The sequence below is a fragment of the Paroedura picta genome, chromosome 4 (assembly GCF_049243985.1).
Source record: "Paroedura picta isolate Pp20150507F chromosome 4, Ppicta_v3.0, whole genome shotgun sequence".
Lineage (NCBI taxonomy): Eukaryota > Metazoa > Chordata > Lepidosauria > Squamata > Gekkonidae > Paroedura > Paroedura picta.
The window spans coordinates 40,733,983-40,747,381 of NC_135372.1; the positions used below are offsets into that span (position 1 = coordinate 40,733,983).

At 46.1% G+C, this 13,399-nt stretch overlaps 1 protein-coding gene and 1 long non-coding RNA gene across 12 annotated transcripts in view; one reads left to right on the forward strand and one right to left on the reverse strand.

The window, feature by feature from the left end:
• The window catches only part of LOC143835245 (uncharacterized), a 29,054-nt gene extending 26,100 nt beyond the window's left edge, over positions 1 to 2,954 (forward strand). Inside the window, exon 3 of the long non-coding RNA XR_013230049.1 lies at positions 2,751 to 2,954. This is a non-coding gene — a long non-coding RNA (uncharacterized LOC143835245). The remainder of the gene's footprint in view (positions 1 to 2,750) is intronic.
• PRRC2C (proline rich coiled-coil 2C) overlaps positions 1 to 13,399 on the reverse strand; it is an 80,865-nt gene that overhangs the window by 24,473 nt on the left and 42,993 nt on the right. For all 11 annotated transcript variants that reach the window (XM_077332587.1, XM_077332584.1, XM_077332583.1 and 8 more), the window contains exons 17-23: positions 12,803 to 13,008; positions 12,468 to 12,622; positions 10,917 to 11,271; positions 10,060 to 10,145; positions 8,942 to 9,115; positions 8,078 to 8,329; positions 3,354 to 3,443 (exon numbers count right to left, since the gene is read on the reverse strand). In XM_077332587.1, the coding sequence (XP_077188702.1) occupies positions 3,354 to 3,443; positions 8,078 to 8,329; positions 8,942 to 9,115; positions 10,060 to 10,145; positions 10,917 to 11,271; positions 12,468 to 12,622; positions 12,803 to 13,008 (1,318 nt within the window). The remainder of the gene's footprint in view (positions 1 to 3,353; positions 3,444 to 8,077; positions 8,330 to 8,941; positions 9,116 to 10,059; positions 10,146 to 10,916; positions 11,272 to 12,467; positions 12,623 to 12,802; positions 13,009 to 13,399) is intronic.

Genomic DNA, 13,399 nt, shown 5'->3' on the forward strand with positions numbered 1-13,399 from the left:
GGTATGGCAGGCCTCCATATTCCCCTTCTGTGGTGCCATAAATAGACTTTTTTTCCTGATCTCCTAACCGTGTTAAGAATACTACACTTTTAATTTTACACTTTGTCAGCGAGGTCCTGTAAATTCAAGCTTAGGAGGAAGAAACTGAATGTGACTAGCTGCCCCCAGTGAACTTATTCCTCCTCAAGTCCAAATGAACACATTTTCTCAAAACAATCAAATATGAGGCAATCTGAAACAGCGGTGCTCTCTTATTTTGGTTGCTGCCACTCATATGACAACCACCAGTATGTGATGTTGTCATGGAATGGGATGAAACTAGTTAAAAGAATGAAGGTACTAGATAGTTCAGTCCATACTTCCTAGGGGTGGAATCCATCTCCAAAACTGCCATACACTAAAATCGCCAGCACCCAAGAATGATCCAGGTGCTCCATCCTGGATGCAATCTACCTCTTAACAAAATTAAAAACCTTTCATGCCGTTAAGATCAGAAGGAGAAGGCACAAACCTACAAACACTTGTCACAAATCTGAGCAAAGAACATTAAATGCCACCACGTCCTTCACAGACGATTTAACAACCAGAAATCCTCTTGGGAGTTGTTCTACCCCTGTTCTCCCACAAAACACATCACCATGCTTAAATCAGAAATGGACTCACAAAGCAGATGCACAAGGGGTACTTTATATTGCTGAATACCAACATCCACCACTTGCAGAAGTGATCTAGCAGGCAAATCCACAAAGCCTCTGCAGACTTTGCCAAAATAAAAAAACAAAAAAACAAACCCAGACTCGTAATTGAAAATTCTTGCACACAATCACTGCAGCTGATATTTTGCTGCTTGATGTTTCAGGTTGCTTTAATCCTATCGGGCAGCTACAATTTGTTTTTAAAAGCTATTCAGATGTATGTGTTCATGTCACAGTAGGAGATTAAAATACTAGGCAGCAAGGAAACATTTGCGGAAGAACTGTACCACTTTGTCCAGAATATGAGGCTTATTAATGAATACGCTCATTTCGAGAATGGTTGTAATTTACAAGTTATATACCAGACTTAGAAATTGACTTAGGGCCCATTATATATTCAGCACCCCACCTGGCAGTGCTGTTCTAACTTCTAGCCCTTAGAACAGGCTTTCTCAACCAGGATTTCATGAAATCCTGGGGTTTCTTGATGGCCATGGAAGCCCAGATGAGTGGGAGTTAATTAATGTTTGTACTTTTTAAAATTTGTTAAACATATATCAGGTGATATGATCACATATGGACATGTTGACCTGCCCGCCCCCTCCCAAAACAGCCTATGATGGGCCTGGAGGTGTGGAAAGGGGAGGACCCTAGGTGGGTATATACACAGCTATGCTTCCCAACCGTATTCTACATCAGGGGTAGTCAACCTGTGGTCCTCCTGATGCTCATGTACTACAATTCCCATGAGCCCCTGTCAGGAAACACCGGCAGGGACTCATGGGAATGAGTCCATGAGCATCAGGAGGACCACAGGTTGACTACCCCTGTTCTACATGATTTCACCACTCCTGGGGTTCCTCAAAGCCAGAAGAACATTTCAGGGATTTCCTCAATGGTAAAGAAGTTGAGAAAGGCTGCCTCAGAAGAACAGAAAGCTGCACATGCATGAGTTCTCTCTCCTGTGCACACAAATAACTTATATGCATTAAAAAGTTGGAGAGAGAATGGCTCAACTGAGAAGTCATGGTACTAAACGAACAGTGTCCCAGCAGACTCATGGGCTCCTTCCCCCTGTAGTTATCTCCATCTGAATCATGCAAGCATCCTCTTTCAATCAAAGGATGAAACCTGTGGACCGTGGTGGGTGGAAACCACCATGCATCCCATTCAAATGCCACAGAAAACCATGTTTATTCAAAAAAAAAAAAACAGACGAGAGAGGGAAAAAGTACACTATCCTGAGCAGGGAGGAGTATAGGATCCTACAGAAGCTCACACCACTGGCTGAAGGGTGTCTGGATCCAGCCAGCATGCATAGGTACAATGGATAGGTATCGCCAGAATGCTGGAGTCTGAATACATGACGGATCAAGAATACCCCACAAGAAGAATGTGAGCTCTGTCATTTGTGTGGTTGCTCGGAGCAACTGCTAAGAGCACAAGGGAAGCCGTAAATAAAAGCTATAATCTGTTTTGGGCATGAAGGACAGTGATATCATTTACTTACATATGCTGTATTGCTATAACATGATCACACGCAAGAAAGCCCTTTTCAAATTATTCAATACTAGCAAAAAAGCCCATTGCAACCAGGACTGATTGTGGCAGGGAATGAGGGCTCGTCTGTCTCTCTGCCCCCCGCCCCCCGCAGCAGGAGCCATAGCAGGTAATCAGGGCTGGTTGGCAGTTTGGCAGGGCTCTCTGTGTGTCTCTCTCTCACATGCTGGCTCCTGCACTGTCTCAGAACAAAGTGGCTAGCATTCAGGGAGGGAGGGAGCTGTAGGTGTAGGGCCAATCATCAGGGTGCAGCCAGCAAAACTGATTGGCCCTATTCCGCACCCTGATTGGCCCTATTCCAACTCGGACAGCCAGGACACTCTCCAACCCCGGGCCTGTTTCACAAATATTAGGAGGAACAATGGATAAGGATGGTTTGTAATTACTCTTTTTAATCCTTACTCCTCCTACCCATTTAAAAACAGAAGTCAGGATGATTACATAATAAGAAATACAACATGTATCCCCTCCTACCCATAACTCTGTTTATTTCAGGTTACATAACAGAGCAGTAATTCTGAGTATACAGAACCAGACTGTTGTATCCCTCGGACCTGAATGACTGGTTGAAAACAGCCCCCTGGCCATCCCTCTTGGACCTGTCTGACTTTGAAATGCTGGCGGTGCTCAAAAAAGTGAATCTCTTCCTCATCTCTAAAGCCAAGCCAGATCAGGTCATGCACATTTTCTACAAGCGAGTTAAGGTAAGGGGGTTTGTGGGTCTCAACAGTTGTAACGAGGCGTGTTTCCATACGACATGGTATTGCATGCATTACTCCTTTAGCCTGCAGGCTTCTTTTTAAAACAGCTTTCTATTCTTCCACAACTCTTAAAAGCTTTGCCAGATTCTGGTCTTTTGTAAAAAATAAAACAAAAAACCTTCATTCACTCTCTTAAAATGATTTTCAGCATGATTAGCTCACCACATTTCCTTCTCGATAGAAAGCATCGGCCCACCCTATACAAAACTATGGAGTGCAATTTACTGTACTTTTAAGCAGTTAGGGTGCTGCAACGGACAGCTACAATATAAAAATGCTAAGCTTAAAATCCAAGAAGAAGGGACAACTTAAATTCTGAAGTCACTGACAAGCTTACATTGGTCACCAACGCCTCTTCCATCTTTGCACTGCTTGTAGCCACTGTACTGGAATGAGGAGAAGGCGTCGTATAATCTGTAACAGACTCCTGCAAAGGGGGAAAAAAGTTGAAGAAACTGACCTACATGACCATATTTTTTTCTCCGGAAGTGAGAGAAATTTTAACAAGCAAACCTTTAACCAATCAGAATCAAATTTACTGCATTGATGTTAGGACTGAATTTATTATTTATTATATGCTTTTACACCGCCGCTCCCAGCACTGTTCATGAAGTTATCAATACAACACTTTCCCAAAATGCAGTGACATTTACCCCCTGGACGATAGCTTGAATCCATGAGGACACAGGCATGGCAAAGGATAGGCTTTAGACAGATTGAACTTGTAGGCTATACCCAAGGCAATTCTCCTGCTAAGCACAATCTGTATGCATGCTGCAAGCTTCAAAGTTCCATGCTGTCTGCCTTGATCAGTTTTAACACTGTAGGAAGGATACAGTTTCTTTCCAGACCACTGCCTAATCAGGGAATACTACAATGGCCGGGCAGGCCCTAGCTTTCCCCGTGTACCTTCAGACTGCAGGAGAATCTCTCCTAGCTACTGCTGCTTACAGTTGGGAAAGGATGAGGTGACATCTTCAAAACCTCTTTTTGCACACACACACCAAATGGGAGTCGGCTGAGTCAGCTGTGAAGAAGTGTGCAGCTCTTTTCCCGGAAGGGCCTTACGAGCTTTATTTCTCCATGACATTTATTGAGAACAAATAAACCGCTTAGGGAATCAAGAAGAAAGTCTTCTGTATCTTAGAGCAGTGGTCCCCAACCCCCAGACTGCAGCCCAGTGCCGGGTAACGGCTCCCTCTTCCCGCCCCCCCCCCCTGCAGCGAGAAGCTCGCCAGGCCGTGAGCAAATCGGCCGCCAAAGCGGACGATTACCTTGCGGCCTGGCAAGCTTCTTGCTGCGAGGGGGGGGAGAAGGGAAGCGAGGCCACCAGCATGTTGGCCGGGCCGCAAACGTGCGTACATGGCAGTTTCACGCATGCGCGCTTGAGGCCCCGCCGGGAGCGCAAGTATGCATGCGCAGCAGGCCCCGTGCATGCGTACAAGTGCCACACATGCACGTTTGTGGCCCCACCTGGTGCAAATGTGCATGTGCAGCAGGCCTGCGCGTGCACGTTTGTGCTGGGCCTGCCGCACATGTGCAGGGCCCCGGGTCACCCTCTCCCCCCACCCCTTGGCAGTGGTCCACAACACGAAAAAGGTTGCGGACTGCTGTCTTAGAGATAGTAACTGAAAACATATATCCAATAGTCAATACTTCATTCTTGACAGTGGTCTGGCCGTCCAGCTTCAGGTGTTCTTGGAGCAAGCAGGTCAACTGGACACGTTTCAATATAGATTCAGGACTGGGTTTGGGACAAAAACTGCCTTAATACCACTTGAGAGCCAGTTTGGTGTAGTGGTTAGGAGTGCGGACTTCTAATCTGGCATGCCGGGTTTGATTCTGCGCTCCCCCACATGCAACCAGCTGGGTGACCTTGGGCTTGCCACGGCACTGATAAAAGTGTTCTGACCGAGCATTGATATCAGGGCTCTCTCAGCCTCACCCACCCCACAGGGTTCCTGTTGTGGGGAGAGGAATGGGAAGGCGACTGTAAGCTGCTTTGAGCCTCCTTCGGGTAGGGAAAAGCGGCATATAAGAACCAACTCTTCTTCTTGCTGACAAACTGTGGGGACAGTTATGGGGACTGCTCTCCAGATCCTCCTAGTTCCGATACCATCAGCCACAGTGTCCTCCTGGAGCAGCTGGCTGAACTGGGAACAGAAAACACTAAGGGCCATTCCGCACTCGTTCAAAATAGCACAATGGTTACAAATTGAAATCGCTATTGTTTTGCTGTTATGCAAAACGTCGTTGACAATCTGCAACACTCCTGAAACCAATCTGCAGAAAGCGCTTCGTTGTAGCACTTTCAGGGAAATCCCAAAAAGTGGATTCACCCTCTGGAAAGCGCTACACTCTTGCAACCAATCTGCAACACTAGTGGGAAAGTTCTGTGCGTTACCAATGTTGCGGTTTCTGCAAAGTCCCTCCCCCTAGCTCTCTCCTCTGACCTTCCAGCGAAGCGATCGCCAGTTTTTTTCCTCCGAGCGAGCGGAGATCAACGCACAGGCGAGCCTTCGTTTACCCAGCGAGGCTTCCCTTGCTGCAGTCCCTCCCCAGAGCTGTTTTAAGTCACAAAGCACCAAGCAACACACAGCCCCGTTTGCTGGTTTATTTTCCCTTTATTTTTCACTCTATTTTCGGCCGAAAATCGCGCCCGTGCGGGGGGGGGGGGTTCACTCAGGGGGAGTATGGCAACGATGAAACGGCAGCTCAAACACCACCTGCTAGCTAGCTAGAGGGGTCTCTCCGTTGAAATGAATCAACGCAGATTTGTTGCAATGTGTGTGTGTGTTTTTTTTTTAAACCTTCCTTAAAGGGAAAGGGGCTTTTTGGGAGCATGATAACGGCCGCCCATTGGCTGCTTGACGGCCAGGGGCGGGACAAAGCTCGGCAATATCGCTTCCTGGCTAGCGATTTTTGCTGAGACCGGAAACCTGTGGGAAACAATAGAAACGCAACTGGATTCTACTACAAAGGCAGGTATGCATAACGACGCATTCCACTATTTAAAATGCCGTTTTTTCGTTCCGCAACCAATTTGCTACATAGATCCTGGTGCGGAATGGCCCTAAACTTTGCCTGATTAACTGCTTTGAGAAGGTGGCCATGGGTAGCTGCCACTTGGCTCCGACACATACATATATATTGTACCACCTGTTGCCATATGCCCCCCCCCCGCAGGGCTTTACGCTCTGCGGGCACCAACTTACTGGTCATTCCTGACCCTAGGGAAGTTTGTCTGGCCTTGGCCAGGGCCTTTTCGGTTCTGGCCCCTATCTAATGAAACGAGTTCCCAGAAGAGCTGAGGATCCTGTGGGAACTTTCTGTGTTCCACAGGGCCTGCAAGACAAAGCTCTTTTGCTAGCTCTATGGTTGAGGCTGGGGTGCGGAAGATCAGATGGGCCCCCCTGGAAGATACTGCCACCACATTCTTAATCATCTTGGAGGTGGATACTGCAGTGGTCCCCAACCTTTTTGAGGCTGGGGACTGGCGGCAGCAGGGAGGGCTATTGCCCGGCCACGCATGCGCCATGCGCGGCAGAAATCGTGCATCCATGGCATGCGCGATTCCGGCTGCGCATGGCGCATACGCGGCCCCTGCTTCCCTTCCCCCCCCCTCCCACAGTAAGAAGCTTCCCGGGCCACAAGAGGGAGCCGTGGCCCGGTACCAGGGCCTTCGTGGCCTGGTGGTTGGGGACCACTAGGATACTGGACTGGGGAAAGTCTCCCTGGCGCACCACTTAGCAGCTGCACAGGTGGGGGGGGGGGGTTGATAGTTTTGCCACCTGAAATTGATTTGATGTAACTGTTTTAATGGGGAGTTATGTGTTTTACGTGGGGTTTTATCTTGTAACCTGTCACAAGACGGCGTGCCATGAATGGTGGGATAAAAATCTAAATAATAATAATAATAATAATATTATATTATAAAAATAAATTCACAATTAAAGTCGCAATTAAATGAGCAGGGGGCTGGACTAGAGAGCCTGCATGGCCCCTTCCAACTTTATTTTATTATTATAATTCTATAAAAATGGTAGGTTTCAGTCTCTGGAGGCAGCCAAGAAAGCTTTCAGGTAGTAGTGTAATTGCTCAAGTTTGCCAATATTTATCCAGTGAAATGGATTTCACAGGGCACAAGACTGTTCGTTCTCTCCTGAGAACAACCACACACACACAAGAGGTCCATGTGCCAACCAAATGGTCTACAGTCAGGCCATATTCCCGGATAAGCTTTCAGAACGGAAGACCTCTGCTGGATCAGTCCAGCATCCTTTCCCATCCCATGGCCAACTGGTTTTACATTGCCGGAGTTTTTTTGAGGGATTTGCAGTTATTGTTCCTTGGCAAGCTCCATTAGCAGATGCACAAAGTGTGTATACAGAGATCTGCATATACAGACTGCTCAAATTCTCAGGTGCTTATTAAAGTATCTATAGTCTACTATTTGATGCCGTTCAAACAGCTTACAAAAACAAAATCTGCAAACATTATGCTAAAGGAGCATTAAAAAAGTGTAGATCAGCAGACTACAGTAAATGGGATACAGCTGCTGAGATACACCACAACAGCAGACGACACCATCAACGAAAGGCAACCAACTAACACAGTATTTAAGTCAGAGGAGGACAATCAGCGTAAAAATAGCCAAAAGTAAGGCAACCCAAAAAAGACTTTCACCTTCTGTCTAGAGCAGGGGTAGTCAAACTGCGGCCCTCCAGATGTCCATGGACTACAATTCCCATGAGCCCCTGCCAGCAAATGGACATCTGGAGGGCCACAGTTTGACTACTCCTGGTCTCCATGAAAGACCTTAATGGTGGAGTCTGTATATAAGGAGCCGATGGCCCCTGAGACATGGTGGCATAAAAACACGGTCTTATTCATTTCTGCTTATAGAAGTGATTTCTTCACAAACAATCCAGTAACTTTTAAGAACATTCACCAGACTGATCGAACAGGTAACTCTCTTTAAAGCTACTTTAAGCTAAAAGCCAGTAACCTGGCACTGAGGAGATGGCTTTTCCTAAGGAGTCATTCTGTTTTATTTCCTACCTTTTGGGTTGTTCCAAACTCTGTAGCAGACACCGATAACATTGTTCCAATTTCGGTTCCAAGTTCTGAGGCAGCCTTAACTTCTTTGGAGGTCGCGGGGTCTGGACTTCTAACCGCAGTTGGACTGGATTTCTCTTGTCCTTCGGGGTCACCTTGCTGAGCCTCTTTCACCTTTTTATTCTTTAACGACCGCTCTTTCCCAATTGGACCAGGCTTATACTCTTTGTTCTCTACAGGGCTGAGATCTGGAATCTGAACAATGAAATGTTACAAGCTTTTAAAATTCTGTGCATTGACTTTTGCATCTAGAGTCCAAAGCACTAGGAATAGAAAGCTCTCTCCACCAGGTGGCAGCATGGGTGTGGTAGTGTTCTTATCTTGATAAAACAGTGTGGTTTCAAGGTCAAAGGGCTCACAGTGTGTATCCCTGATTTATAGTGCATTTAGAAGTTGGAAAGAGAGGACTTAAAATTATTTAAGACAAGACTTAAAATTATTCACACCATTACAGAACAGATTTATGCTCCATGAGTCTGAGAAAGAAAATGTTTAACTTGTGCAAAACCCCAGCATTTTACTTGAAAGAACAGGGTTGGAGGGGGGGAATAAATGGAGAGGGCATTCAAGCACCTTTTCAAAACCTTTTGTTAAATTGCAGTTTCAAGCCCCATGCAACAAAACCGTTTGGCCAGCATGGACAGCCTACAATCAGCCCTCAGACTCCTTCCCCATCATCCACATAGCAGAGTTTATTTTTCCTAAGGCTATGTAGAAAGGGTTTTTACATCATTTCCTGTTTGAGGGGCTCAAAGTGCCATCTGCACATATTTCTGTTGTTTTTAGGAACGGGAAGATATCACTTACCTTTTGTGCCTTTATAGGTCCTGCCCGAGGTTGCTTCTGCCTTTGCTCTTTTGGCTCGGGGAGCTTCTCTGAAGCTGGGCCAACTTCATTGTCGCTCCCGCTAGAGGCTGGAGCTCCAAACTGAATAGTTTCTATTCCCAGCTCGATTCCACTTTCTTGCCCAGCAGTCGTTCCCTAGTAAGGATCCCAGGAATTTCACTTTTAATACTTAACCAAACACTTAGAACTACATTACGTACTTTAATGGAACACTAATGAGACGTGTACATGCAAGTAATGGCTGTGGAAAAATGGAATCCCATTATCAGGTTAGCTTTAGAGATGTAAGAGGTTGGTTCCTAAGGTTGCTTTCCACTTGTTGGAGGGAGAAGCATATGTTCGGACAATTCCTCCCTTTCACTGAAGACTCTAAGTCACCTTGTATGCTGTACATGCAAGCCCCCTGTTCCATAAGAATAGCATTTCATGGAGGTCAGAGGGCTGCAGCTGGGTGGAGTGGGGAACATTAAACAACATACATACACCCTTCTAGTGGAAGAGGAGTGCTTTATGTCAACAGAAAGTGACCTTTAGAGTCAGCAGATCTTGATTTCACTGTTTTCTCTTTCTCTGGTCTGATCTTTCCCCACATTTTAGGCTCCACCCCCTGCCCGTTACCATCAAAATGGCTGGAAAATGGAATTGGAGTAAAATGGAAGACTGGAGCATTTTAGAAATTTAATTGTGTTTTTGTATTTTGCCGAGTGCTGGTTTCAAATGTTAGCATCACTGTGTACTTCCTTGAGACTGCTTGCAGGGAAGAAACGGTCAAGAAATCAAATAAATAAATAAATAAATAAATAAATAAATAGAAGATTCAATTTCTCTAAGCTCTATGGATTAAGCCAATGGAGTCTATGGATTAAGCCAATGGCTGCTTAACTTGCTGAAACAAAATCCAGTCCTTTTGTTCAACCATTTTAAAGTTGACATATCTGATAGGTATTTATTCAGAATATCTCTGTACTGCTTCTTGAGGGTCCTGCTCAAGATATGTATCTCGCTCACTTCCATTCACTGACAAATTTCAAATCTGAGTATCTGCCCATCCTTCTTGATTTACTACGTCTGCTGCTTACCTCTGGAGATGTAGACGCTCCAAATGATGTCAAGGGCTTATTCCACGCACTGACTGAAGGAGGTTGCGGAGGACTAATTGGTCCCACTGAAAGTCAAGAGAACAGAATGGAACTACAGCACCTGATGGCAAAGATGCCCACTGCAGAACAATTACAGATTTGTCCCCACATGCACAGAATTAGCCACAGACAACAGAATGCTAACCCTCCCAAATCCACCTCCTTTTGAAGGGGCCACATACATTAGCTGCACAAATGGGAGGCAGAAAACTCCTCAACTACTGACTGCTCTAGCAATCTTAGTGTAATAGGATGCTTAAGAAAAAAAGTGGGAGAGACTATTTGTTTTTCATGCAAGGCCACCCCTTGCAGCTTACTAGAATCTATACAACATAAATAAACTCCGACTGGGGTGATGGGAGGAGTTGGGACTCATCGCTTACCTGCTTGGCCCCTGGGGAGTCACTCGCCCTAGAGCACCATACAAGCATTTGACGACCCATTCCTGACTGCCTCCCCCTCTGCCTTCTAGCCACATGAAGAGGCGGCAGTCAGGTAAGGAGGCCCCCGTCCCAAGTAGCCCCACTGTAGCCTCTCCAGGCCTTGGTAGGGCTGCCAGGGGGGGAATGAGGCAGGGAGCCTCCACCAGGGCTTGCCCCTGCTCCGAGCAGCTCCGCTATGGCCTCTGCAGGCCTTGGTGGAGCTGCCCAGGGGGAGGGGGGGAGCTTAGAGATTGATGTATTTTTTGTACAATGGGCTTTTCTGCTAGTTGAAACATATTTCAGCTGTGGGATGCAGATAGAAAATTCCAAGTTAAGGTGGCATGGGGTTCACAGTTTCCTACATCTTTAGCTTACACTTTTTAGAGATGTCGTTGAGGACGGCTGTGGGCGGCACTTTATTATCCCATAGTTCGGATCCGACGGCGTTATGAGGAGGTGGGTTCTGGAGGGTTTTGCTTGTTGCTGGATACTCTGTGCTGCCGCTTGCTGCACAGGTCACCTGTGCTTGTGGCTGAACCGAGGCCTGTGGGCTGGGAGTCTGAGGGATGCACTGCAAGGGGAGCGGCACCGCTTGCACTTGGACTTGCTGGGCGGCAGCAGCTGCAGCGGCAGCAGCAGCCGTTGCTTGCTGTTGCTTTTTGGCAAACCTTGGTGGGAGCTTGGAATTCTGACCCCTCCCTTTCTCATTGGAGCTCTTTTTGGTCCAGACCTGGAAAATAAAGGGATTTATGCGTCTGTGTGCTGCATGCTGCCTGAGCAGAAAACTTTGAATAGTAAATGCTGATATATTTTCACTTTGTCCAACAGTAGGCATGTAACAAGCTTCTCTGATCTTAGGGTGCTAAGATAGTCTGTTATATCGTTACAGCTTTATTCCCAGGGTTGTGGGATGTGCGCGGGCTGCTGGGGCCCAGGGAAAGGGACAATTTCACTCTTCTTGAGCAATTTCAACCCCTCTTCTCTCTTACTGCTGCCCACGGAGCTTTGTGATAATGTGGTCCAGTCAATGAACTTTCCCAAGGTCTGGAATGGCTGCTAAGGGGAGGGTAAGTAGGGAAGATCCAGAATCCTTGTGCAAGAGAGGGTCTGGACCCATTGCATGTCCACACAATTTTTGAAAAAAAGCAATAAATACAATACGAAATAGCAAAGGGCCCAAATGTATTTCAATAGCTGATTATGTGAATATCACCTATCATTTCGCAGTTGTCCCTAATTTTACACCTCTTCACCCCAGTCTGCTCAGAAGAAAAGAGGAGCTGGTTTTTTAATACCCTGTTTTTCAAACATGAAGGAATCCCAAAGCTGCTTACCTTTCCCTTCTGCTTCTTATCTTTCTGGTAAAAGGGTCTGGGAGGGCTCTAAGAGAACTGCTTTGAGAGAATACTCCTTACTTTGACTAGCCAAAGGTGACCCAGCTGACTGCATGTGGAAGAGTGGGGAATCAAACCTGGTTCTCCAGATTAGTCACAGAACCACAGAATATGGAAGGGACTTCCAGGGTCATCCTGCAGAATGCAGGAAATTGACAATGACCTGCCCACCCAGTGACCCTAATTCCATGCTCAGATGATGCCCCCCACCCCCAAAACAACAGAATCCCTAACCAGTCTAGCCTGGAGGAAATTCACTACACCACACCGACTCTCAAAAGACCTTCAGAGATGCTTACAATAAAAGAAATCATGAATAAATCCACTTTACTTATGCTGCATGACTTTAGCTACAAGAGGCATTCCAAAAGGAAATAATTCAGATTCCTTGTGAAAGAATCCAAAAGGTGAATGGGTCGTGGAAGTAAAAAGAAAGATTATTTAGGGGAACACAAAAAGCAACTTAAGAATGCTTATTTAAAAATGTGTACAGAAGATCTGTGCTAAAACATCCACATGCATTATTTTCCACCTGCACAGTCTGCTCCTCCTTCTTCCTGCGTTCTTCATCTTGTAAACGTTTCTGTTGCTTTTTTGACACCACTTCAGTGAAGCCGTCATTGTTCAAGTTGGACTGGGAATCTTCAACTACTGTCACTTCAGGGTGGTCATCGATGATGACAACACCTGTGAACAAAGATCACATGTTAAGTCGTAAACGTACTGACTCCTGAACAAAATCAACGGGGCCATCACAACCAATATTGCTGCTCCAAAAGAAAGACAAACAAGAACAAAATAGAATTTAGTATCTGCTGAAATCCACCGTGCCCTTTCTCTTGAATGCTTCTAGACCTTGAGACCTACTTGCATAGTTGTTGAGGTCAAACTGAGAGATGGCATCCACTTTCTCTTTGGGCTTCTTTGGGCCAGCTTTCGGCTCTTCGCGCTTCTTGTTGTTGGCATCTTTTGAGCCTTTCAGGGCAGCAGCACCGCTCCCGTTTTCTTCTTGATGTAAAGTGCCACCGACCGGTTCAGTGTTCACCACAACAGGTGCCTGTTCTTCAAATGGTCTATATACAAGGGGGGGAAATCCACCAGTAAAACATTGCGACCAGTACTTTGGGAAAAATATAGCACTGTATAGCTAGAGATGTGAGAGCCCCCTCGGGGGGAGAGGCCAGCTGTCCATCTTCATAGAAGTTTCAGGCTGTCACCTGTCCCCGGTGCTGGAGGGAAGAACCCTCTACCATGGGAAGTCTTTGCTTGGAAAGGACTATTATATCAAGACCAAAGTTTCTTTCAGTCTTGTGATTATAATACAGGATACATTTTGAGGGTAGAAAACCCCCGTTGTTTGTGGAAAACAGGGCTTTGGATTCCCTACGGAAGCTAGACTTCATTAGCTGCTTCTGGAACACATTTCTACAATCTTATTGACAACATCTTTTCATTCTTCTACCT